Source organism: Myotis yumanensis, unplaced genomic scaffold, assembly GCF_028538775.1.
Source record: "Myotis yumanensis isolate MYYU_CA2020_CCGP unplaced genomic scaffold, mMyoYum1.0.hap1 SCAF_3, whole genome shotgun sequence".
Classification (NCBI taxonomy): Eukaryota; Metazoa; Chordata; class Mammalia; order Chiroptera; family Vespertilionidae; genus Myotis; species Myotis yumanensis.
The window spans coordinates 24353165-24380786 of NW_027223754.1; the positions used below are offsets into that span (position 1 = coordinate 24353165).

The 27622-nt window shown below is 37.2% G+C and overlaps 1 protein-coding gene across 1 annotated transcript in view; it reads right to left on the reverse strand.

The window, feature by feature from the left end:
* Positions 1 to 1589: 1589 nt before the first annotated feature.
* The window catches only part of ADAM2 (ADAM metallopeptidase domain 2), a 77305-nt gene continuing 51272 nt past the window's right edge, over positions 1590 to 27622 (reverse strand). The window contains exons 15-20 of the mRNA XM_070407393.1: positions 26166 to 26271; positions 21358 to 21541; positions 9260 to 9334; positions 8846 to 8993; positions 2765 to 2924; positions 1590 to 1653 (exon numbers count right to left, since the gene is read on the reverse strand). Of these exons, the coding sequence (XP_070263494.1) occupies positions 1590 to 1653; positions 2765 to 2924; positions 8846 to 8993; positions 9260 to 9334; positions 21358 to 21541; positions 26166 to 26271 (737 nt within the window). The remainder of the gene's footprint in view (positions 1654 to 2764; positions 2925 to 8845; positions 8994 to 9259; positions 9335 to 21357; positions 21542 to 26165; positions 26272 to 27622) is intronic.

Here is a 27622-nt window from a genome sequence, read left to right on the forward strand (position 1 = left end):
ATCTCCTCTTTTGGGGAAGAAATTAGTGCAATTTTGGTTGCATGCAAGAGAGTTATATCATGTTAGGCAGAGTTATGTTATGTACTTTATTTGGAGATTAAGTATGGTTTAAGGAGACGCATATGAGTGCCAAGTTGACAAGGGGTGTACTTGTGATGATTAATTTTGTGTGTCAACTTGTGGATGCCCAGTTATCTGATAAAACAGTATTTCTGGGTGTGTCTTTGAGTGTCTTTGGGAGAGATTAGTATCTGAATCAATAGACTGAGTGAAGATTATCCTCATCAATGCAAGTGGGAATCATTTAATCCCTTGAGAGCCTGAGTATAGCAAAAGTGGAAGAAAGGTAAATTTGCTCTCTGCTTGAGTTGAGGCACCCATCTTTTCCTGCCTTTGGATATCCATTGGCACTCTGTTCTTATTTTTTTGGACTCAGATTGAGACTTACAGCAGAGGTTCCCCAATTGTCAGGACTTCAGACTTGCACTGAATTACATCACCAGCTTCCCTTGATCTCCAGCTTATAGATAACAGATCATAGGACTTCTTGGCCTCCATAACCATATGGATCAATTCTTATAATAGATATCCTCAACTATATATCGCTTATTTATCATCTAGCTATCTAATCTATCCATCTGTCATCATCTATCTATAATTATCTACTGATTCTATTTCTCTGGAGAACCCTAACTAATGCATATATATTATTGTAGCTTTCTCTTAGGTTGATGATTTGATTTACATTATAATATATTCTTCTTCATGTCTACTAAATCTTTCAATGTTAAATTATATCAAGTTTTCTTTTGACTGGCTATGGACCATCATAACAACATAACAACATAACTACATAACTCTGCAATAAAAAATATAGCAGTGGCCTTTAATTATGGCATTGCATTTATTATATTGTAACCTTTCCTCATTTCATGCCTGTTGATTAAGTTAGTTTCTACTGACTAACAGAATTAGCATTAGATAACTTTTAAAATGTGTATTCTAAAAACTCATCTGTCGAATTAAATATATAAATGCTATATGATATATAAACAATACAATATAACATAAATTACATATGAGAATTCTATTTTTTCTTCTCAGGTCAAAACAGTAGTATGCAGGTTTTGAATCTGAGGCAATCAGAAAATACATGTACTTTTTCTTTTCCATTTTTCCTGTTCATCAGAGATAATTGCTCTGAAAAAATAAAGGGGAAAAGTCACCTGTATGCTCAATAAAATTAAAAATTATGGTTATTTCAACAAATAGTATAAGGGTAACCTCATTATAGAGTTCTATAATGTAATTTATTTTAACCAATATTTGAATACATAAATGCTGAAGCATTAAATCATTTAAAAATGTTAAAAGATAACACTGCAAGAAATTTTAAATGATGAATTGAATACCATTTATGCTTACTAATCCGTGATGCAGCCTACACCATTGAAAAATATTCTCCAATTTGTCATTATATGCATCTATATGACTACCACCATTTAATATATATTTGTATTATTTACATTTATCTAATACATTAAATTTTCTCTGTCTCTTCACCTCATCCTTAAAATATTTTATACTCACTATGATATTATGGAGTCTCTGTTTTCCAGGCTACTCTTGGATTCACTCTCACTTTCAAGTTCCCTATACATTTAAAAACAAATATAATCACTTAAAATTATATTTTTTTTTTTGAAAATTACAGTACAAAACTCTGCACTATCTGTCTGTACTGAAACAGTTTTGAATTCCTTTCTGAGATCTGAGACTACTTTATCACTGAAATAATCTCTCACTGGTAATTAAGACTAACGTGAGAAAAAAAGCACAGTAATATAAGTTTACCTGAAAATGAACTTAGATAGTTTTTACATTTATAACACTATTAGCTAAATAACTTTAAACGTTTTTGCCATTTATCTTCTGCCCTGTTTCTTTTATTTATTTATTTAATTTTTTTCAATTGCAGCTTACTTTCAATATTATTTTGTATTAGTTTCAGGCATACAGCCTAGCAGTTAGACAATCATATGTTTTACAGTGCTACCACAATATTCCCAGTACCCACCTGGCACCATACATACATAGTTATTACCATATTATTGGCTATTTTCCCCATGCTATACTTTACATTCCCATGACTATTTTGTATCTACCAATTGTACTTCTTAATCTTTTCACCTTTTTCACCTAGCCCCCGACCTCTATCCCTCTGGCAACCATCAGTCTGTTCTCTTTATGAGTCTCTTTTAATTTTGATTATTTACTTATTTTGTTCTTTAGATATCACATATTGGTGAAATTTATATGGTATTCATCTTTCTCTGACTGACATATTTCACTAACTACTCTCCTAGATTTCTCTGCTACCTTTTAATAAAATAGTGTATGCAAAATTCCTTGAAATATATAAATATTAAAAATAAAGTAGTAATGTTCAATCCATAGTTAATAATTAAGATGAAATAATAAAAAGAGGTAAACAAACATTAACTAGAAGTAAATTTTGACTTAATTTTACCCCTAACAGAGTCCAAGTTGCTATAAGATTAAAATTTTTGACATTTAAAAAAATTATGTTCATTATTCATTATATTAATCCTTAATATATTAGGAAGTATTAAATTTCCATATAAAGATAAAATTAAATATGAATTATTACTTGTAACATTATCATAATGTTATTTATTAGTAAGTTACTATGAATATTAATAAGTTATAAAAGTAATAAATCTTAGATATAAAATCAATATACTCATCGCTTGTATAGTCCTCAGTTTTCCATTTCTTTCTTTGTAAATAAACTTTTACCAGGGTTATTATCATTATACTGAGAATAACACAAAAAGGAATGAGTAGGAAAAATGGCCATCTCATAGGTTTCGAAGGATAAACATTCTCAACATAAAGTCTTTCTAGGAAAGAAAACAGTGATTTAAAAGTAATTATGAGGAATATAGCAAAGACATGTTTGTTTTTCAATATAACTATTAGAATAAACTTTTAGCTACTTAATAGTTTTATAATTAATATTTTAATGAAGTAGATAAGTTGACAGTTTCAGTGCCCAAGGAGACTTCTAATTCTGACAATGAAAGTTCTATCCCTTGCTTTTGATTGAGCATCTTCCATCCATGTACTCTGTTTAGAACTGTTTGGTAATATAGATGAAAAGAATGAAAGTGTGATCTTTGTATAAGTGAGTTTTTCTCAATTTCTATTTTTAGTAAGAAATAATGTATATTTAAGAAAATTTTAGTAAAGTCCAAATTTTCTATTATTGCATTGATATATATTTTTATATTTTATCTATGAAATTATTTTATATCCCAAGATCATATAAAATTTTTTCTGTTTCTTTCAAGAAGATTTATACTTTCAGCTTCTTTCTTTAGATTTATTCCATATCAATTTTTAACTAACTTGAGATTTTTTAGGTTGTTTGGGCTTATGTTGGTATCCAGTTGTAATAGTACAATGTTTTGAAATGATTTTCCTTACACATTAAACTACCTTTGTACTTTTTTTGAAAAATTAATTAACCTTATATTAATGGATAAATTTATAGCCTATCTATCTATCTATCTATCTATATAAAAGCATAATATGCAAATTGACTGGACAGCAGAATGACTGGCCAACTATGATGTCCACTGACCACCAGGGGGCAAATGCTCAATGCAGGAGCTGCCCCCAGCCCACAGACCCAGATCGCTCAATGGAGAACCGGGAACCAGGGGTGGGTGGTGGCAGACACAGGAGGCACCTGGGCCCTGATTGCCCTACTAGTCGCCCCACACACAGTGGTGGCAGGGGGAGGGTTTAGCTAACAGGCAGGAACAGCTAACCTCTCGGTCCTTCCCCCCAGCCCGTAGGATCCAATCGCCCAATGGGGAACTGGGAACAAGGGGTGGGTGGTGGCGGATGTGGGCTGATTGCCCTGCCAGTTGTCCCACACACAGAGGGTGACCAGCAGCAGCAGCAGCAGCAGCAGTGGGGGGTGGGAGAGGGTGGGAGAGGTGGACCTGACAGCTGGAGAAGATTGGCCCTGATTGCAGGCCAGACCTAGGGACCCTACCTGTGCATGAATTTCATGCGCCAAGCCTCTAGTTTCATTATATTGATCTACTTGCATATTTATCCTTTACAAATGCCACACTGTCTTGATTAATTTAACTATAAACTAAATTTATACTATACTAAATTCAATATAAGGCAATAAGACAAATAGAATAAATAGTCCTTCATTGTCATTCTTTTTCAGAGTTGTTTGGTTATTCTAAGTGCTCTTTTGTTTATTATAGAATCAAATTATATACACTAATAAAAGAGAAACATGCAAATTTGTGTCACTCCGCTACCCTTCCCATTGGCTAATCAGGGCGATATGCAAATTAACTGCCAGCCAAGATGGCGGCCGGCAGCCAGGCAACTTGAAGCAAACTTGAGGCTTGCTTGCTTCAGTGACGGAGGAAGCCAATGTTCCCGCCTGCCGCTGCCGGCCTCTGAGCTTGCAGTTTGAAACATTGTTACAAATATAGAAGCTAAACAAAACCCCAGAAACCTGCTTTCAGCCAGCTGGGATCTCAGAGCTGGAGTTGAAACAGTGTTTTGATTATAGAACCTAAACAAACCAGATACCTGCTTTCAGCAGCCGAGGCCTCAGAGCTGGAGCCAAGCCTCAGAACTAAAGCTGGCCCAGAATAAAAAAAGAAAAAGAAAAAAAGGAGCGGTTGGGAGCTTCAGTCACCCGTCACCCTGAAAACAGCCCTCAGCCCCTCACCCAGACTGGCCAGGCACCCCAGTGGGGACCCCCACCATGATCCAGGACACCCTTCAGGGCAAACCAGCCGGCCCCTACCTGTGCACCAGGCCTCTATTCTATAAAGTAAAAGGGTAATATGCCTCCCAGCACCGGGATCAGTGTGACAGGGGGCAGCGACCAAATCCCCTGATCACCTGCGGCTCTGTGTATGACAGGGGGCGGGGCCACAACCTCCCTATCCGCCCTGCTCTGCTCGTGACAGGGGAAGGCGCCCCAACCCCCTGATCAGCCATGCTCTGTGCCTGATAGGGGGTAGCTCCCTAACCCCCTGATCCACCCTGCTGTGTGTGTGACAGGGGGCAGTGCCCCAACTCCCCTATCGGCCCTACTCTGTGAGTGACAGGGGGGAGCTCCTCAACCCCCTGATGGGCCCTGCTCTGTGTGGGACAGGGTACAGAGCCCCAACACCCCTGATGGGCCCTGCTCTGTGAGTGACAGACTTGCCAGGCACCCCAGTGGGGACCCCCACCCTGAAGGGGGTGTGACCACTTGCAAACAGCCATCATGCCCTCATCCAGGCTGGCCAGGCACCCCAGTGGGGACCCCCACCATGATCCAGGACACCCTTCAGGGCAAACCAGCCGGCCCCCACCTGTGCACCAGGCCTCTATCCTATACTACAGGCAGGGCGGGACAGTGCGAGCTGCCATCCGGACCCCATGTGAAGCCCTGGGCAGCGGGACATAAGCACCGCCCCCAGCAGGGACCCCTATGTGCCACCTGAGCCCCCAGCCGGGACCCCCGTGCTGCCTAAGACCCGCACTGCTAAACCCCGCTCCCAGCCAGGACCCTATGACTATTGGAGAGAAGGGAAGTGCTGCTGGGCCCTGGGTCCCTGTGGTGATCCGGCCATCGGTAAGTAGAAAAGTGTGGCCTGTAGGCAGCCCCCAGCTGCGCCTTATCAGGGAGCAGGAAAGCCCGACCTTAGGGCAGCCCCAAGCTGGGCCTGATCCAGGAGCAGGAAAGCCTGGCCTGCTGACAGCCCCCAGCTGGGCCTGCTCCCTGGTCGCCATGGGGATCCAGGAGCAGGAGAGCAAGTCGGGCCTGCGGGGCAGCTCCCCGGTTGCCATGGAGACCTGGAAGCAGGAAAGCCCAGCCTGTGGGAAACCCCCTGCTGGGCCTGCTCCCCCATCACCATGGTGATCCTGGAGCAGAAATGCCTGGCTTGCAAGCAGCACCCCCATCCTTGCCATAGCTCAAGGGACAGTACAACATGCAGTGGAGGCCAGGACCTGAGAGATCAACACAGAGGGGCTCCTGCTCCAAGACTCCATGGTGTGGCTGGGGGCAGGCCCCCAGCAGACACACACACACACACACACGGGACGCCTGCTCTGATCCTCTGCTGCCAGACTGTGGCCATCAGTAGGACATCCACTGAGGGCTCCAGGACTGTGAGAGGGGCAGGCTGGGCTGAGGGAACCCCCACCCCCCCAGTGCATGAATTTTGTGCACCAGGCCTCTAGTAATAATAATAATAATAATAATAATAATGCCCTATTAAATAAAGGCCACACCCACAAATCTTTTTGAGATAAGCATTTTTCTATATTGAGCTGGTGAGGCTGCCATGGAATAACATATTTAAGTAGCCTTTTATTTGAGAGTTTTGTAAGGCATTCCAATACAATACTTAGTAGGATTTTGTTTAGATAAAGATATCTAAGAGGCATCACTTCAAGTTTTACTGAGATTGTCACAGAAGGGTTTTTTTTTTTAAAATATATTTTTTATTGATTTCTTACAGAGAAGAAGGGCGAGAGATAGAGAGCTAGAAACATCGATGAGAGAGAAACATCGATCAGCTGCCTCCTGCACATCTCCCACTGGGGATGTGACCACAACCCAGGTACATGCCCTTGACCGGAATCGAACCTGGGACCTTTCAGTCTGCAGGCTGACGCTCTATCCACTGAGCCAAACCGGTTTCGGCCACAGAAGGGTTTTTATATTCATGTGCTTGAGTTAATTTTATTTGAGAACAAATTTTATTGCTTAATATCTCAAATTTGGCTGTTAGACATTTTTTTTACTTTAAGAATATTTTTCTAGAACATATAGGAATAATAATTATTTTCTTTTGCAAACCAAAAAAAAACAAACTGCTTTACCTTTACTCTACATTTTCTTTAAAAATTGATTATTACCATCTTCTTATATTTAATCATAGGTAATGTAAGTCACCTACCTGCAAATCTTTACAATCTACCTAGAAATCTTGCCAATCAAAACTATGAATTATATTTTCCACATTACCACAGCCAGTAATGATGCCAAGTAACTCATTAATTCAAAATGAAACTAAATTTTCTAACTTATAATAATATTATTTTGAATTGCTCACCAACTGTCTTCTGAAGACTGTTTTATCATATACTGATAGTTTTCAATAGTTTCCTACAGTTCTTTCTACCACACATCATCCAATGACAAAGCTAATGCCACACATATTTAGATACTTGTTATATAAGTACACCTTCTGGTATCAAATTATTTTCATTTATATATGAGAAAGATATATAGATGTAATAGATATATGATGGTAGATAGCTAGATAATAGCTAGCTAGCTAGCTAGCTAGATAGATAGGTAGATAGAGGGAGCTGTGTAAGCAACTACAAATTTAGTAACTTAAAACATTCATTTAAAATTGATCATTGTGTGGGTCATCAATTTGGGAAAGGCTTAGTTGTGTAGTTGTGGTTTTGTGCCTCAATGTAATCAAATTTCATACACAGCAAATGAGTTTCAACAGAATAAGTGGTCCGAGAAAGAGAACCCAGAATTTATATTCTAAAAGACCCAGTCAGAATCTGTAGTAAGAGTATGGCAGTCCCAGAATCTCACTTGTGAACATTTTATTGATTAATCATATCACTAAGGTCAACCTAGATTCTAGCAAAGGAGTGGTCTCCTCTGCTCACTGGGGAAATGGCATGTGTGTGGATGAACAGAAGCAATTAATTTCAATTGATTTCACCATAAGCTACTGCCAGTTAATTGTTACTACTAAAATGGAAATAGTTTGATAATGCTTAAATATTATAATGTTTTAATTTAGTAATCTATTACACATGGTCTTAAACAATGAAATGAATGTGGAAATGTTACGAACTACCTTTGGCACAAAATCTGGAAAAACCTGCTTTAATTATGTGCAAATTTAGGTTTTTATATAAAGTCTGGCCCTACGCATCATTGGATATGCTGGTTTGCTCCAAGATCCATTCCTGCAGTGAACAAAAACAATTATAGGATACTACATTCCCCAGTTCATCGGCTATTTGTCTTCTCGTTAGATTTAGCCAATGGAAGTCACTGGATACAATTTAGAGTATCAGAAGAGTAAAATATCCATGGTTTTTATCCCCTTTCCTCTCCTACATCACTAATAATGGCTGTGAATGCTCCATATCTCTACCTCATGCCAGACAGCACCTCTCCTTATAATGTACATACTAATATATAGATTTGACTAAAGTTATATGTCGTTCCACATGGCTCAGATTCTGGTTCCAGAAATGTCACCTCCTTTTATTGTCCCAGTAGGCCCAAGAAGTAATGGATTTCTGCTGTTGCTAATCTTGAGTTTGCTTCACAATTCTCTGATTGGTTTTTATCTCTGCTATTAACTATGTTCTATGACATTACTCTCTGTAAGTAAAACATAAGTTAAATAGACTGTCAAACCTCAGAGGGAAGGTAGGGGAGGGGAGAGGTAAGGGGGAGAGATCAACCAAAGGACGTGTATGCATGCATATAAGCCTAACCAATGGACACAGACAACAGGGGGGTGAGAGCATGAGTAGGGGGATGGAGGGGCAATGGGGGGATAAGGGCACATATGTGATACCTTAATCAATAAAGAAAAAACATAACTATATATGATTTACTATTTGATGTTCGGACATAATCTAAATATAAATCTATAAACAAAGCAGCATTTATTTCTTTAATTCAATAAGTTAAGATGTGTTTTAATTGTGTTTTCAATTTGCTTTTAATACTTACCAAGATTACGGGCTTGGCCTGGTGTTGTTGCAACAGCTTGAAAATTGCCACTGTCAACACTCCCGCCAGGAAATGAATCTTCTACATTTTGGCAATTTGGAGGTAAATACTTGGGGTTACAGTGGCAGTTTTTTTTATTATTGCATACCTGAAAACAGGAAAAGATGTCACTTTATAATATAAATAGTTCAAATTATTTGTGTACAAGTAGAATTTTAACATAATACTTAAGTCAGATAAGACCAATTTTCTTATGTGGCTTATGAGTACATGAGTGTGTGTGCGTGTGTGTGTGTGTGCGCGCGCGCGCGCGCGTGTGTGTGTGTGTGTGTGTGTGTGTTTAGCTGTGTGTGTGCTTTCCTAGGACCACTCTCAATGATACCTATTCTTGTGTGTCATAAGACTGGTACTTACACCTTGACTGTTGCATTTTTGTGGAGTACAGTCATAACCCAAGTCATTAGCTATACACTTCTGTTGCCTGCACAACTAAAAAAGGAAATAAGCCAAAGTAAGTTAAAGGAAATGGCAGCTGTATTTGTCATCTAATTAATAAATATTGGTTTAAGAATAAATATTAATTTACTAAAAATCAGTGAATAATTTATAGCACTACTATGTTTTTAGCACTAGATAAAACTCTGATTATCTGAGAGTAAACAAAACATTAAAAACATCTTCCCTGCTTTTGCTGGGATGGAAGGTACAGATCTGAAATAAATAAAATCAAAGGTTAACATGTGATAACTAGTATAATAAAAAAAATAATTAAAAATACAGGGAATTTACTAATATATGAGAAAAGTAAAATAGTATGGAGCACTAACATTGAACAGAATTTAATCAAGAATAGAAATGAAAGACAGGTACTTGTAGAAAAATATTTAAAATGACCCTAAATTGGAAATAGTATGGAACCTTTGAAAAATATTAAGGGCAATGTAGCTATTACACAGAAAACAGCTATTGAATGATTGATTAATATTTGAGTTCTACAATGTGCTTGGCCCTGAAAACACACACACACACACACACACACACAATTCTATTGTTCATATTACAGTAAAAAAATATAGAAACACAAACACAGACCAAAAAAAAAAAAAATCCCTAAGCATGATGGGACTGAAGTTGTTATGGTAGGTTTGTGTAGGACCCTCTGATCTCAATCAGAAAGTTGGCCTATTACCTATAAGCAATTGGTTTTATTTAGAGATTTAATTGAAAATGGGAAACCAATAAAAGTAGGTTTTGTAAAAGAAGATGGAAAGGCAAAAGAAAATGTAGAGAGATAAATTAGAATGTCATTACAATAGTCCAGGAAAATAACCATAGAGTGAAATTGAGTGGTATTAAACTTTAGATGAAAACCAGTAGTTATATTTAAGATATAGTTAAAAAGTTTAATCCACCTAAGTTTAGTGGTATATATGATGGAAAGAGAGATGGGCCAATGACAACAAGGTTTCTAGGTTATCTAACTCTGTTGGTTGTGGTACAATTAATTGAAATAAGGAAAGCTGGGCATAAAGTTCAAAAGTTTACAATATTTACAATATTATTTTTAAAGACTTCTTTCAACTTGTAATATTAAGTAAAACTATGCTTTTAAAATGAAAAATAATGTTTTCTGCACTCATAGAAAGCCTTAGGGTAACTGATAATAAACCAAATAACACATAATTGGAAATATTATTTTTACAAAAGTTTTCTAAATAACATTGGCAATATTTCTTTGGGATTCTTTTCTCTTGAAATAAGTATGGCCATAATGTACTAATTTTTAAGTCCGGAGAGCGAATAGAATCTGCTCACATAGATTTTGCTAAACATTACTGAGCATGGGGAATACATTATTGATAGTGTCTGATAATTACAGCAACACATAACTCTAAGACTTAGAAAGAAATATACTGATGACAAGTATAGTCAGGTTAGTTTGAGTGGTTGTGGAAATAGTCTAAATATTCTAGCTCTGGATAGAGATTAGTGTGCCTGCAGTTAAAAACATATCTCTTCTGTTAGAATGATCCCTTAACAACTAACTAGAACTTAGGCAGAGAAGTTAGATATATAATTATCAGAGCTGTTGTCCAGAAGACGATAAACCTAATTCTCAGAATTGTTAAATAAATTCTTTGCGTCACACTAGAAAGTTGAGAAGGAATTATTGATATTGTTTCTGTGCAATAAAATTATTTTTTTCTGATTTAGCCTGTTTACTTCTGTTATATCATGGAGGAAGGCTAGGGAGAAACACCATCCAAAGTAGGAATCTATAAAACTGCAAAAATTATTTATCTCCATATAAGAATAATATAATGAAAATAGTTGTTCTTCATCAAACTATCCTAAACACATATATTTTTTAATTTTTATGAGACAATAAATATAATGCATCTTCTTATTCTTGTCACTTAGGCATAGTATGTTTCTGTAGAAACATTCTTGTATGGAGTGCCTAAAATGATGAGTAACACAAACAAAAAATGTATATGTATATATACATATTTATATATATATTTATATATATATATTTATATATATACATTTATATATATATATATATATATATATATATATATATTCTTTAAAAATAAACACATCGTTGTCACTGGAAATAAAGTTATTTTTAAGCTCAGAAAATGCGAGACAATGTGATTTCTCAAAAGAATCAAATACTGAAGCCAGCATTATTCCACTGGCCATCAGTGACCAGACATATAGGATTTAAATGATCATGTGTACCCTACACCAGTGACACTTATGAGCAAGTTTTACCTAATCTTGAAAAAAAAAATCTGGAGAGTAAAATAGTGCACTAGGAAGTCCCAAATTGTTTTCCCTTGGAGATATTTTTTAAAAAGGAGGAAGAAAGAGAGGTAGAAACCTTTGTGGCTTTTTTGTTCAACCTTGTGTCACTCCTTTGGCACAGTCTTGGTTTGAAGAAGCTGAGTTCCCAGTTCCCTCCCTAAACTGAAGAGAGCAGAAAAGATCCTATTTTCAATATTACGTCTGAGAAGTTCCTGAGGACTTGTCCCATTTACTTAGTTTAAATCTCAAATGGAGAGACGCAATGGACACTGCTCAGGAAGACTAAGACTTTGCAGACACCTGGGGCAAGAGATTATTGGTGGAGACATACAATAGATCACTTAAAGTCCCAAAGAAATAGTCTCTTGCATGAGACTATTTGGAATAATAAGACATTTAAAGCATTCATAAATGTGGGAAGTCAAAAAAGTCACACAGAGGCCCTGGAAAGATGCATATCACAAAAGTTATCAGACCACAAGCTTTTTCCACAGGCTGATGCCAAGGGTCAGAGCTACCCAACAAATTAGTAAAGGACTGTCCCTGCACAGAGCCAGTCTGAAAACAATGGGAGAAGTGATTGTTTTATTTAAAAGATCACAAGAAATAAAAAGAAACAGAAAAACATATCTCATTTAAGTGAAGTGACATGTTATTTTTAAGTAACTATACTAAATCTGCTGAAGAAGATAAATGAAAACTGGATAATGAAAGGAAATTAGCCCTAGCCAGTTTTGCTCAGTGGATAGAGCATTGACCTGTGGATTGAAGGGTCCTGGGTTCCATACCGGTCAAATCAGGTACCTTGATTGCAGGCTCCTTTCTGGTCGGACCCTGGTGAGGGCGCCTGCAGGAGGCAACCAATCAATGTGTTTCTCTCACATCGATATTTCTCTCTGTCTTTCCCTCTTTCTTCTACTCTCTCTAAAAAATCAATGGAAAAAAAATATCCTTGGATGATGATTGAAAAAAAAGAAAGAAAAAGAATAGAAGGAAATTAGAAAACTGATGAGAATATCAACAAAGAGATAGCAATTTTAAAAAGCAATAAAGAAATGATGAAAAATACAATAATACAGGATACCTCATTTTCTTGTGCTTCACTTTCACTTTATTGCACTTTACAGAATCTGTATATATATATATATATATATATATATACATACCGAAGGTTTGTGGTAACCCTGCTTTAAGCCAGACTATTGGCACCATTTTTCCAATAGCATTTGCTCACTTTTTGTCTCTGTGTCACATTTTTGTGACTTTCACAATATTTCATACCTTTCCATTATTATTTTTGTTATAGTGATCTGTGATCAGTGCCTACGATGTTCCATTGCAATTGTTTTGAGGTACCATGATTCATGACCGTGTAAGACGGCACATGTAATCAATAAATGTGTGTGTTCTGACCACTCCACCAGACTGGCTGTTTCCCTATCTCACTCCCTCTCCTCAAGTCTCCCTATTCCCTGAGACACACAATTTTTGAATTTGGCAAAGTAATCACCCTACAATGGCCTCTATTGGAGGCCCCAAGATTTTGGGGGAAAAAATCTTGGGGCCCTTAAGAGTCATGTTAACTATACTCTACCTTTGCTCTATAAATGGAACAAGGAAGCCTGATGACAGCACATTTACTTATAACGTGGTTTACTGAATCTTTTAAGGACCCTGTTATTTATTTATTTTTTTGTCAATTGAGCCTGCAACTGAGACATGTGCCCTTGACTGGAATTGAACCAGGGACCCTTCAGTCCCTGCAGGCTGAGGCTCTATCCACTTAGCCAAACTGACTAGGGCAGAAAAGGTTTATTTTAAAATATTACTGATCATTGACAGTGCACCTAGACACTCAAGAGCTCTGATGAAGATGAACAATGAGATTGTGTGTGTGTGTGTGTGTGTGTGTGTGTTTCATGCTTGCTAATACAACATCCATTCTGTAGCCCACAGATCGTCTTATTATTTAAGGAATACATTTTGAAAGACTATCACTGTTATAATAGTGATTCCCCTGACGGGTGTCAGCAAAGTACATTGAAAACCTTTTGGAAACGATTCACCATTCTAGATGTCATTAAGAACATTTGTGATTCATGGAAAGAGGTTAAAATATCAACATTATCAGGAGTTTAAAAGAAGTTGATTCCAACGGCCATGGATGACGGAGGAGTTCAATACCTCAGTGGAGGAGGCACCTGCAGGTGTGGTGGAAATAGCAGGAGAACTAGAATTAGAAGTGGAGCCTGAAGATATGACTGAGTTGCTACCATCTCATGATAAAAATTTAATAGATCAGAAGTTGCTTCTTATGAATGAACAAAGAAGTTGGTCTGTTGGAATGAAATCTATTCCTGGTGAAGATGTTGTGAAGACTGTTGAAATGACAGCAAAGAATTTAGAATATTTTGTAAACTTAGCAGATAAAGCAGTGCAGTGCTTTGGAAGACTGACTCCAATTTTAAAAGAAGTTCTGTTGGTAAAATGCTATCAAGTAACGCAGAAAAATTGTTCATGAAAGGAAGAGTCAATTGGTGAAGCAATCTTTATTGTCTTATTTTAAGAAATTGTCACAGCCACCTGAACATTCAAAAATGATCATCCTTATCAGTCAGCAGCCATCAACACCAAGACAAGACCCTTTACTATAAAAAAGATTATGACTTGTTAAAGACTCAAATGATGGTTAGCATTTTTTAGCAATGAAGTATTTTTAAGGTGTGTGCATTATTTTTTAATTATTATGTAACATAATAACCAGTTGCATTTCTGTATATCAATGGTGCAAAATTTAAAAAGGAAATTAAGTAAACAGTCCATTTTTCAATACCATCAAAAAGAATAAAATACTAAAGATAAACTTAATCAAGGAGTTGAAAGACTTATTGCTGAAAATTACGAAACATTCTTGAAACATATTAAAGAAGACACATACAAATAGAAATATATCTTATGTTCATACATATTTTATATCAAAAATAGTATGTTATATCCAGTTCTTTATAAACTAGGATAAAAGGTAATAACACTATGCTCATATTGTAAGAACAATATAGTTGATCCTTGAACAACTCAGGGGTAATGGTGCTGATTCAATTGCAGTTGGAAATTAGAGTATAACTTTTGACTCCCCCAAAACTTAACTACAGTCAGTTCTTGGTATCCATGGACAAATTAGTTCTAAAATCCATGGATGATCAAGTTCCTTATGCAAAATGGCATAGAACAATACATACCTTCAGCCCTCCACATCTGTGGTTTCCCACCAGTGGATCCAAAATATTGTTTTCAATCCACTGTTAATGGGATCCACAGATGAGAAACTGTGAATATGGAGAGTTGGCTGTATTTATTGAAAAAAAATTCATATATAGCTTTATAATGTCTGAGAATTGAAATAATATGTATAGGATTCAATACTTCTTGCTATTTTTTTTTTGTTGTTGATAAAAGGAATTTTGAAATTTCTTGTGACAGTGTTCATTCAAATCCAAATGAACATTTACATATTAGTATGTAAAAAATGATATTCTAATTTGCAGAATACATAAAAATTTTTGAGCACTAATATGCAGCTAGCTTGATCATCTTTTGCTAAAAGCAAGATATAATATACATGAAGCCAACATTTTGCGGCCACCGCTTGGCTAAGACCTTCCAAAATCTCTATCCAGCCTCTCTATCTCTCTACCTTGAAACAGAAACTTCTTCAACATCATCATGTAATTTTTTTTAATGATAAACAGTAGCATGATTTCAAACTGCTGAAGTAGATGTCTATTTGATAAAGTATCACCTTGGTGCACCCTTTCCTCCCATTCGCTCTTACAATAATCCTTCTTGAAATGTGAAGATAGTTGGAGTTCCATTAATCATCTTTAAAATGTAAGGAAGAGTATCACTTTACCAGAAAAGGATCTATAGCTGAAAAACTAGACTGAGTCTGGATCATTGATAATATGATGAAACCTCATGACATCTCTAATGGACAATTTTTTGCATGACAAAAGAATGGCTTAATCCATATCCTGTTTAAGCCATTCTTGGTGGATAAAACCATTCTCGGTGGTTCTTGTTTCCTGTGCAATTCCTCACTTATACAGTCTGTGGTAGATTATTTAGAAATAATAGAGAGTTAAAAATTAAAGACAGTTTATGCAATAATTTGGGAAATTTTTGCAAAGTGAATTTTATAAAAGCAACCTTATTACAAAGTTTTTTAAATGTCTGAATTTTATGTGAGAATTTGGGATAACAATTCTTCATTTATAATTTTATTCCTAATTTTTAAAATTAATATTAGTAATGTTGGAATAAGATTTTATTATGTATGACAAATCTATATATATAAAAGCCCAGCAACCATTACTGTGGAACAACCAGAACAACCAGAATGACTGGTGGCTAGGCTGTACACTGTGGCAGCCAACCAACCTGATCCAGGCCCCAATTGCCTCCCTCCCCGGCCAGCCCAGTCCCCGATTGGCCCCCAACACCCCGATAGGGGGCGGGGACAGCTGCCAACCACCTGAGGCCCCTCCCCCTGGATGGCCCCTCCCCTGGTCAGCCTCTGACACCTCTACATCACACATTGAAATTGTGTGTCTCAGTCAGCCTTCCAAAGCACTGCACTGCTTTATCTGCTTTATCTCCCTGGTGCGTGTACATTTAGTGTAAGCACAAGAAAATAATTATCAGTCCCTTTAGACCCTGACCAGAGTCTCCAGAGGGCTCTGCTAATACTGCAGCCAAGGTGTGGAATTCTCCCTCCATGTCCCACAGCCCCAGGATACCTTCCAAGTTAGCCAAAAAGGCAACCTAAGCATTAACGGGATGGTGGCCCTTTGCTGAGGAGTATAGAGAGGCTGGATGGGGATTTTGTGAAATTGCGGTGCCTTGCAAATTAGATGAGCTTTCAATCTCTCTTTAAATGGGGCGGCTAAGAGGACCCACAGGCTACCAGGAGCAACAGCTAAGGGTAGGCAAATTCAAAAACAGAAAAACTTTTAAACAAACAGACATGAAGATCATATTGGGAAACTAAGGGTAGTGCCCCAGGAAGAACATAAAAATAATTAAAGGGTCATCATCCATCTTGATATACATTTGCAAACAACACATAACTTCATCTCATGGCTTGTGAAATGCAAAACAGTTCTGTTGTGGGTTTTCTTTTGACCATCCTTAAAGTATAATTAGATCCAGCTGGAGAAAAGCTATAGCTACCAGCATTAGACACCCCGTCTGGCCCCATCCCTGATTGGTCCCCATTGGGATGGGCCAAATGTACCCCACCCGTGCATGAATTTGTGCACCGGGCTTCTAGTATTTCCACAAGATCAGGTGAAAAGAATATATTATAGACATGTATACATTCATAATGATTTACAATTAAAATGTGAAAAATTTTAAGATTTCATTTATTCCTGGTTACAACCAAAAAATTAATTTTTACTCATCATTTCCAAAATAACTATTCTGCTCCCAAGTCAATTACATTTTGCCTTTCCCTATATTCTTCATCAAGTAATTTAATGCATTATACTTCTTATTAGATGAGAGAAAATTTGTAACTTAAAATTTAGATTTAAGAATAATTTAAGCCAGCTTTGTTGTGTACTTATGTATATATACCTTAGTGACATATATTTCATAGAGCAAAAATGTAGGAAGACAGAAATTCTGATACATATACATCTGTACAATCTTATATAATAAAGAGGTAGTATGCAAATTAACCTTCACATCCTCACTAGATGGCTGCCTATGACCAGGCTGGCAGGGGGGTTAGTGAGGGATGACCAAACAACTGGACAGCAGGCTGCATGGGGCAACCAGGCCAGCAGAGGGGGCAGTTGGAGGCAACCAGGCCAGCAGAGGGGGCAGTTGGGGGCAACCAGGCCAGCAGGGTGGGGAGAGTGAGGGGCAACTAGGCTGGTGGGGGTGGGCAGTTGGGGGCAAACAGGCCAGCAGAGTGGGGCAGTTGGGGGTGACCAGGATGGCAGGGGTGCAGTAAGAAGAGACCGGGTCAGCAGGGGGAGGGGGGAGTTAGGAGCTACCAGGCTGGTATGCAGAGATAGTGAGGAACAATCAGGCTGGCAGGGGGGCATTTAGGGGTGACCAGGCAAGCAAGTGAGTGATTAGGAACCAGCATCCAGGATTGTGAGAAGGATGTCCGACTGCTGGTTTAGGCCCAATCTCCAGGGTCCCGAGGGGTCCTGAATTGGAGATGGTATAGGCTGCCCCCCACTTCCCATGCATGAATTTCATGCCCTGGACCTCTAGTGGATAATAAATTTAGATAATAGAATGGGATGTTCTTGTAAAAAATATGCAGTTAGTTTAGCTACATAAGTATGTTATATATTGATGTCCTAAAAGAATCTACTTATATAAAAACCATGGGTGGTGTTCATCACGACCAGAAGAACCACTGCGACCAAACGGAAGGAAGTCAGTCCTGCAGGGGTTGTCTTGGCAATGGCTGCGCCCTCCTCCAAGCTGTTTCCTGTAAGGGCGGGGTTTGAGGCAGGAACCCGCCCTTGGAGCATGGAGGCAGATCTTTCTAAAGTGTGCCGCGCACCAGCATGGCCAGGGGTGAACCTGAGTGGGAGCGGCTGAAAGGCTTAGAGAAGACAGACAAGAGAATGAAAGCCGGGTCTCAGTGAGACGCTGCTTCTCTGAGAGACAGCAACCATGCTCACAGCCATGCCTTTATTTCATAGCAGATGCTACTAGGCAAAGTAAGGGTGTGACCAAGATGTTTACAACATTCTCCTGGGTTTCAATCCTACTCAACTACATGCGCCTGAACTCTATCAAGCCTACATCACTCAGGCACGTGGGGCCACATGTGTTCAGACCATAGGTTCAAGCTTACAACTACAGCTGTTGGCTATAATTGTGCTGGGAGGGCCCTGCCCTCCAAGCTGGGACTTGCACTTGGCTATTAGTCAGTCCAAGGTTTGAACCTGTCCAAAACACTGTAGCGTCTCCCCACAATGAAGTTTAAATTCTGTTTCTTTGGTACTAATGTAGTGGCCCCACCCCATAACACAGAAACAATTTCGGAGGATGAGGCCCAGGAATCAGGATTTTAAAAAGATTCCCAGGTGATTCTAATGTGCAGCCAAGGTTGAGAACCACTGCTATACATAATATTAAACATATATCTAAACATACAATTCTTTGTCCAAAAAATGAGCATGTTCAAAAATTAAATGAAGAAATTTTGGATATATTCGATGGAGATTTTCACACATATTTGAGTGATGATTCCATTGATTCCACAGATGATGCTGACAAGGAAAATTTTCTCATCAAATTTCTTAATAGTATTACTCCTTCGGGAATGCTGTGTCATAAATTAAAATTGAAAGTGGGTGCAGTCATCATGCTATTGAGAAATCTCAATAGTAAATGGGGTCTTTGTAATGGTACCAGATTTATTATCAAAAGATTACAACCTAACATTATCGAAGCTGAAGTATTAACAGGATCTTCAGAGGGAGAGGCTGTTCTGATTCCAAGAATTGATTTGTCCCCATCTGACACTGGCCTCCCATTTAAATTGATTCAACGACAGTTTCCCGTGATGCCAGCATTTGTGATGACTATTGATAAGTCACAAGGACAAACTCTAGACTGATGGTGAACGTATGACACGGGTGTCAGAGGTGACACGCGAACTCATTTTTTTGGTTGATTTTTCTTTGTCAAATGGCATTTAAATATATAAAACAATATCAAAAATATCAATCTTTGTTTTACTATGGTTACAAATATCAAAAAATTTCTATATGTGACATGGCACCAGAGTTAAGTTAGGGTTTTTCAAAATGCTGACACACCGAGCTCAAAAAGTTCGCCATCACAGCTCTAGACAAAGTAGGCATATTCTTACCTGAACCCGTTTTTGCACGTGGTCAGTTATATGTTGCTTTCTCTCGAGTTTGAAGAGCATGTGATGTTACAGTTAAAGTTCTAAGTACTTCATCACAGGGGAAATTAGTCAAGCACTCTGAAAGTGTTTTCAATCTTAATGTGGTGTACAGGGAGATATTAAAATAAGTTTAATCACTTCATCAGTCATTGTTTGCATCACTGTTGTTTTTATATCATGTTTTTGTAGTTTTTATATCATGCCTCTGTTGTTGTTATATCCTTCTGTTACTGTTTATTTATTAATACATTTATATATTATTTTCATATACATTTTACTAATTTCCTTTAATCTCTCACACTTCTATTATAGAGAAAGGGCAAATAACAATATTAAAATATCTCTGCTAATTAATTTCCTTTTTAAAAAAATATATTTTATTGATTTTTTACAGAGAGGAAGGGTGTGGGATAGAGAGTCAAAAACATCAATGAGAGAGAAACATCGATCAGCTGCCTCCTGTACACTCCCCACTGGGATGTGCCCGCAACCAAGGTACATGCCCTTGACCAGAATCAAACCTGGGACCCTTGAGTGCGCAGGCCGACGCTCTATCCACTGAGCCAAACTGGTTAGGGCAATAAATTCCCTTTTAATGTGCACGAATTTCATATACCGGGCTACTAGTGTATATACAATGTCTGTAGATTCTATTACATTCTCAGAGAGAGATAGAGAGAGAGAGATTGGATAGAATGTTCATAAAAATAGAAAAAGTAGTTACTCATCATATATGTGCCTCCTATTAATTTTTGCTTTACTCTATTCATTCTATGCTAGAGGCCTGATGCACAAAATTTTTGCAAGAGTAGGCCTTTAGTCCCCCGGCTGCCGACACCATCTTCTCTCAGGCTGCCGGCAGGCACCAGGTACCCAGTCTTTCCTTACAGCCTTGGCTTCCTCTGGAAGGTTATCCAGAAGGATGTCCAGAAGAACATTTCGTCTAATTAACCTATTGTGCTTTTATTATTATAGATTATTATAGACTAGGGGCCTGGTGCATAAAAATTCATGCACTGGAGGGAGGGTCCCTCAGCCTGGCCTGCCCCCTCTCACAGTCCAGGAGCCCTCAGGGGTGGGAGGCAACCTGGAAATCAGGGGAAGGTGACACCCCCATCATACCTCTGCTGCTGCCACTGCCAACAGCACAAGCCTTGGCCAGCCCTGGTTACCTGAGTCTTGGGCTGGCCCTGGGAGGCTGGGCAGATGCCATCCAAGGCTTGCCTACACTTCAGCCGGCCCTGCTTGCATGAGCCTCAGTCAGTGGGGGGTACAGGAGGAGCCAAAGCCCCCAGAGGGGCAGAGGGGACTGGGCACCGCCATCTTGTGAGGGTGTGATGGTCAATTAGCATACTCCCTCTTTACTATATAGGATTATTGTTATCACTTAAGTGGTAACATATTATTTAACAGCTATTTTAAAGTAATTATATCATAAGATAGGTCATAACATTAGAAATACTCTGTGCATTATAATTTAACAAAATAAATACAGTGAATGAACGATATGATTCTGAGATCAGTGAACATAAAAAAAATTTAAGAAAAAAGGTAATAAAATATTCATGGTGATATCATATATGCATGAAAACAGATTATGTATTTTTTCTTTTTTAGTTTTTTCTCATTTAAAATTTTTCAATTTTTTATTTATGAAATTGAATGTGTACTTAAATTATGAGGAAAATACTAATCATGCATTTAAAAATAGAGTATAAATTAGAAAGTCATTTGAGACTAAAAGCATACATACCTTATTTGTACCACAAACAGTTCCATCTTTTACCCACATCTTATTGCTCTCAGCATGATCATATTTATATTCCAATGCGACACAGATATTTCCATTTACATTAGTATAAATAATAATGGCGCTGTTAATTTCAAGTATATTTTCACCGTCATGTTTACATATTAATTTTCCACACATCACATCACTATAATTTACAAATAAATGAAAATCATTAGTTTTAAATACGAATAAATATTAGAATATCATTTCTAAAGCAAAAAGATTTAAATAAAACACTGAAGTTCTGAAAAAATTATATGAAATTTATTGTGAAACACAAAAAAAATGAGGGTCTTACCTGCATTGATAATAATGGAACATTTTAGTAATTATGAGCTACTTCCTAGATAACCTGATATTTTTGTAATGATTCTTTTACTTTTTTGATTCTTAGACATAATCAATTTTCAGTTTATTCTATACTAAAAAATTAACAAAGTTTATCCTTTTCAGTTTTTAAACATAATACCTACTTCTCACCATTATGGGTAAAGACTTTGAAATATTTTACTTAATAAATATTAACATATAACCACTAAAATACATCATAATGATAGCACTATGAAGCACAAAAATTATGAAAGTAACCAGAAAATGAGAAAAAGCATTAATAATCTCCAAAATTAATAGGGGACTCATATAACTTAACAAAAGGAAAATACACAATCCAAAAAAAAAAAAAAATAGGAAAAGGAACTAAATAGACACTTTTCGAAAGAAGACATACAGAAGGCCAAGAGACATATAAAAACATTCTCAGAGTCACTAATGATCCCAGAGATGCAAATTAAAATGACAATGAGGTACCATCTCAAACCTGTCAGAATGGCTATCATCAACAAATCAACAAATGACAAGTGTTGGCAAGAATGTGGAAAAAGGGGAACCCTCATGCATTGCTGGTGGGAATGCAGACTGGTGCAACCACTGCGGAAAACAGTATGGCATTTCCTCAAAAAATTAAAAATAGTAATCCCATTTGACCCAGTAATCCCACTTCTAGAAATATAACCCAAGAAATCAGAAACACCAATCACAAATAATATATGTACCCCTATGTTCATAGCAGCGCAATTCATAATAACTAAGGTTTGGAAACAGCCTAAGGGCCCATCAGCAGATGAGTAGTTTAGAAAATTGTGGTACATCTGCACAATGGAATTCTACACTGCTATATAAAAGAAAGAACTCTTACCATTTGCAACAGCATGAATGGACACGAAGAGAATTATACTAAGTGAAATAAGTCAGTCAGAGAAAGATAATATCACATGATCTCACTCATTTGTGGAATATAATGAACAACATAAACTGATGAACAAAAATGGATCCAGAGACAGAGAAGCACCAAACAGACTGTCAAACCTCAGAAGGAAGGAGGGGAGTCGGGGCTTAAGAGATCAACCAAAGGACTTGTATGCATGCATATAAGCATAACCAATGGACACAGACAGTAAGGTGGTGAGGGTATGTGCTGGGAGGTGGGAGTGGCCAGGGAGAGGTAAATGGGGAAAAAGGAGATATATGTAATATTTTCAACAATAAAAAATTTAAATTAAAAAAAAGGCAATTCCACCTTCAGCCTTGGCTTTTGTTGTTGCTGGAGCACTGTAGCCCAAATCTGCTTTACTGCTGAGCTGTGGTGACTGCAGATGCCCTTTGAGCCCCGGCTCTGCCCCAGGTGCAGCCAGCCAGGGAGGGACTGTGGGAGGTTGGCCCCAGGGCCTGTCTGGTTAGTCTCACCCAGTCCCGCCCCACCAGCCATCTTCTAAATAATTTCCTTTCAATGTGCACAAATCCGTGCATTGGGCCACTAGTTTTATATAATGAAAAACAAGAATAAACTGTTTACATTTAAACTCCTAAATATTTTTTATCTAAACTCCTAAATATTTTTTATCTAATCTCCTAAATATTTGCTAAGCTAAATTTAACATCTATTTACCTTTTAATTGAGTACTTTCAAAAGTAAGAGTTCAAGGGTCAAAGTGACATTAATAAACAAAGTAAACAAATTATATTCTGTGGGGCTATCACTATGTCCATTATTTAAAGTATATGCAGTATTTTAACAAAATGGATATCCTCAAAATCATGTCTAATGGATTATTGTCCATATCTGTTTGTGGCACATGTTATACCATAACATTTTTATTTGGTCCATGAATTCTGTTTGAGGTCATAAGTCAACCACACATCCATTGCTACTTCAGAGGAGTCAACAAATTCTCCTGCACTAGAGAGACTAATCCCAGCCCAACTACATACCATATTCTCCAAATAACCTTCTACTCAGCATAAAATCTTAGCAATATTGAAAATATAGATATGTTAGAACAATTTTAGGAGTGGGAGGATCAATTTTCTATTTCTGATTTTTTGCCTTTTTTGCAAAAGAGGAAAATTTAAGAGAGAAAACTAGCCTCTGGCATTCAGTGAAGGTCTGATATTACAGCAAGGCCTTGAAGTTGATACAAGCTAAGTTGCCCTCATTGCTAGACCATGGTATTTACCTGTTAAATACAGGCCAGTATAAGAATATCAACTTTAGGTAAAGCCATTCAGTGACTATGACGATCAAGAAAAAAAAAAAGTCCACAGCATAAATCATCTCTGAACATAGGAAGACAAGAAATAAACATTGTCCAAGCAACAAAATTACCAAACATCCCTCTCATCCAGCCAATATGAGTTACTGTTGTTTTATTACCAACTAGAGACCCAGTGCACGGATCTGTACACCAGTGGGGTACCTCGGCCTGGCCTGCGGGGATCGGGCCAAAACCAGCTCTCCAACATTTCCCAAGGGGTCCCAGATTGCGAGAGGGTGGTTCTCGGGTGACACACCCTGGAATCTGGCTCCCTCCTCTCTGGTTTCAGGTGCATCACCTGAGAACTACCACTGCCAAGTCACCACAGCTCAGCAGCTCCAGTGTTGAGCGTATGCCCCCTGGTGGTCATTGCACATCCTAGCTACCAGTCGGACGGTCAGATGGTCACTTAGGCTTTTATATATAGAGAGTACAGCTTTAGCTTCACTCTCTAGTTTTCCTTCTTCACATATGATTTATTAATATATCTGATCACAGAATTACTTTCACTTCCTGAAAACATCCAATTCAGAGCAATGATCCACTTCCTGAAACCCTACTGAAAATCACTTTAACACAAGCTCAAGTCCTATAATTAGTCTCTAAAACCCTGGAGCTAAGATGTTTCACAGTTTCCCATAGTGTAAAGTCTCACTGACTAGAAGCTGTAAGAAACCAAACTTGTTCAATTGCAGGTGGGTTCCTTGTGGTTTTTAGCTGGAAGGTATTAACACAGAACTTGACTTAAGAATCATTTATACAGTTAAGAAGTAGGTTGAAGTTGGTTGGAGTTAGAGTAGAATTCTAATCTAACACACACACACACACACACACACACACACACACACACACACACATTGAAAGCTTTGAAATGTAAACAGAGAGGGAAGAATTGAATGATAATTGAGCCATAAGAATGGAAATTCCATATGAGGCATTTTGGACTGTGGCTTTAAAAATAATCCATGAGAACATTTTAAATATCCTTAGCTTGAAAAATCAAAAGGCAGAATTAGAATATGAGCCTAATATCAATTTGGTGACTGAAAATTAAAAGGGACTGAGCACTAAGATGTGTATATGAACTTCACCCTAAACCCTTTCTGACCACTAAACTAAGCATGTACAATGAACACTCTAGGGAATTATTAAAGTGTATCTTAAAGATAAAGAACACTATTTTCAGCTGCTGCTCATAGAGAGATACTATTTATGAGTCCAACTATGTTCAATCCCTTTCATATCAAAATTCATTAGCCTTCTGAAATGCATAAAAATAACACAAAATTTCCATTGTATAATATTCATAGTATTCATTATAAAATAAAAAAGTGCTAGGCATATAAAAAATTAAAATGTGACATAGTCAGGATGCAAATAAATCACTGGATACCAATATCAAAATGACCTAGATATGGCAATTAGCAGAGAAGTATTTTGTAGCAACTACTATAAAAATTACCAGGGATTTAAAGGAAAACCTAGTCATATTAGTTAGAAGGTTTTCTTTGGTCAGTATGTGCTTTAGCAATTATAAAACACACTTCTGTATATTCTGGATTTGAGTATATGGAAAAGCAATTTGTAAATGTACTAAGATGTACTTTGTGGTGTGCATACCATATGTCAGTCCCATTTCAAGTGCTTTTCCTAGACTACTGAAACTCCCCACTGGCATCAGACCAATGATGTTAGTGAAATTAATATTTATATTTATATATGTGAAACATATGTCCAAGGTCATTCAAGTAGATAAATGGTATGGTTAGCATTTGAAACCATGGTGTCTAGCTGTACAGCACATGTTCTTGAGCACATGTTCTTAAACACAGTGCTTTACTACTTCCTGGGTACTAAAAATGCATGCGTTATTTTCATTTCATTACTATAAGAATGGTCATCCTTTGTAATATTAAAGTGACAGCATGAAAAATAAAAAAAATCAGTCAATCTAACTAATGGATAACTAATTAATCTATGTGTAAATTATCAGAAGATACAAAGGGTAATTTGGATATATGAGAAACAGAAGCACAGACATTCTGTATTTCAAATAATTCTAATTTGATTAAATGAAGTCTTTGTGGCCAGGTGAAATTTTTATTACACATAACCTTATGTGGTGGTATTTTCAAATTTAAGGCAAAAATAAAGTTTCTTAAGTTTTGTAAAGCATACTCAGGATCACACTTCTTGTATCCTGAAGCATCTGCACCACAGCTGCCAGATCTATCAGTCATAGAATTAAGGTATTTAAAACACTCTGGAGGAGCTGCACCTAAAGCTGAAAAAGAAAAGTATGGTTAGTCACATTGAACTTATATTAATTTTAAAATAATTAACAAGTGAATTTGGCATTTTAAAATAGTTTACAATATATATTGCACAAAATAATGTTATACTATAAATTGAAAATAAAAACTAGGTTTAAGATCACACAAAACCACTTCAATGAAATATTTAGAAGTTAAAATATTCTTACTATCCAAATACCTTAGATATAAACATTGCATTCAGTTTATTTTTAAATTGTTAGTAAGTTTAGAAACACATGTCTGTAAGAAATTTAAAGAATATCTTATTAGTCAATAATTTGTGTTTGCATAAATATCTTTTCAAGTCAAGCCAGTCAACTTATATCTTTGGTTTTTATCATAAGTACTTCAGACCAAAAAGTATTGGAGCCACAATTGATTCATCTTCACATTTGCTATCCAATCCATAGACAGAATGTATTTAATTCTCTTAAGATACAACCTACTTAAAGGGCAGTTTACTTAACATAACCCTCCATCATCAGTTCTATTCTAGGATTAAGTCAAAACTCTTTGATAGAAAGATTTAACCACTCCATTATGACACCCCAAAAGAGAAGCCCCAGTAGACACATTAGGATATCTGTTGAAACTCCTAACAGCAGTAGTGAACAGAAAATAAGCAGTTGATTTTGTCCAGAGGTCATTTGCAAACCTGGCATGGGTGAGAAGTCAAAAGTGTCAGCTAAGCAAGAGAAGCAGGCAATTGCTGGTGGACACAAAATATGACAAAGTTGGAGATCTTTCATAACTATAGTGACAAAGCTAGAGTCTCAAGGGGCATTAACATATAGTTTAGTCTCCTTTCAAGGCTTGTTCCTGATTCTAAAAATGTAAAAAGCAGGGGATTAAAATATAAAGAGATGACTTCTATAAACCAGTGCAGATTCTTATGCACTTTCTGTGCTCTGGTAGCAGGGATAGATGTTTTAGTAGATATACCACTCTTAGAAGAGAAAGACACATTTAGACTTAAAACAGGGCTTCTCAAAGGCAAAAAAATTAAAGTTAAAAATATAAAATAAAAGAATCTTTTCAAAATAATTAAGAGAACCATGCTACGTATATACTGAAACACACATCTAAAGGCTTACTGCAATCCTTTAGAAACCTCAGAGGACGGGTGCACTCTGCCCAGCTCCAAAGTACCAGAATTTTCCAGAGGGGAGCTTTTACACAGGTCTAGCGCCTCTTGGCTGTTCCTGGAGCTTTGGTCTGAGGTAAAGGCATTTGGTTTGGCATACATCTAGGGGTTTACTGACGTTCTCTGAGGGGATGGAGGATAGTGGACATCATCTTTGCACTTTCCTTCTGCTTTGT